The sequence below is a fragment of the Capsella rubella genome, unplaced genomic scaffold, assembly GCF_000375325.1.
Source record: "Capsella rubella cultivar Monte Gargano unplaced genomic scaffold, Caprub1_0 scaffold_137, whole genome shotgun sequence".
NCBI lineage: Eukaryota > Viridiplantae > Streptophyta > Magnoliopsida > Brassicales > Brassicaceae > Capsella > Capsella rubella.
Window position 1 is genome coordinate 403 of NW_006238791.1, and position 487 is coordinate 889.

At 41.7% G+C, this 487-nt stretch overlaps 1 protein-coding gene across 1 annotated transcript in view; it reads right to left on the reverse strand.

The window, feature by feature from the left end:
• Positions 1-3: 3 nt before the first annotated feature.
• Positions 4-487, reverse strand: part of LOC17874282 (PH, RCC1 and FYVE domains-containing protein 1) — a gene marked incomplete at its 3' end in the record, with an annotated part of 1,465 nt that continues 981 nt past the window's right edge. The window contains exon 6 of the mRNA XM_006279088.2: positions 4-487. This exon is cut by the window's right edge and continues 14 nt beyond it. Within this exon, the coding sequence (XP_006279150.2) occupies positions 4-487 (484 nt within the window).

A 487-nucleotide genomic window follows, 5' to 3' on the forward strand; every position in this document is an offset into this window, starting at 1 on the left:
AACAAAATCTATGTTGGTTAAAGCAAGAAACTCAACAAGCTTTGGACGACTAATATCGACTTGGATACCATGTCCAAGTCTTCCTCCAGCTTCTTCTCCCCATGTAAAAACCTCTCCTTGCCTTGTCACAAGCGCGACGTGCCTTACACCGCAAACAATCTGGTGAACGTCTAGAACAACGTTTGATTCTAAAGGTCTTGGAGTCAATACATCTATTTTCACTGTTTCTTTGCTAGCAGACCCATCTGGTAATATCCCTTCGGTCCAAACTTCACCCCAAACATAAACATCACCTAATGATTCTATATCATCTGGACCAGATCCTCCACTTGAACAACTTGGTGTGCTTGAGACACTAATCCGAAAACCATCTGTGCTTGGTCTTAACATGTTTCCACGTTCATATCCCACATCTGAATTGTTCTGATGTCCTAGATCGATTGATGTTCTACCTCGTGGAATATTACTCGAGACAAAGTCTATAGAT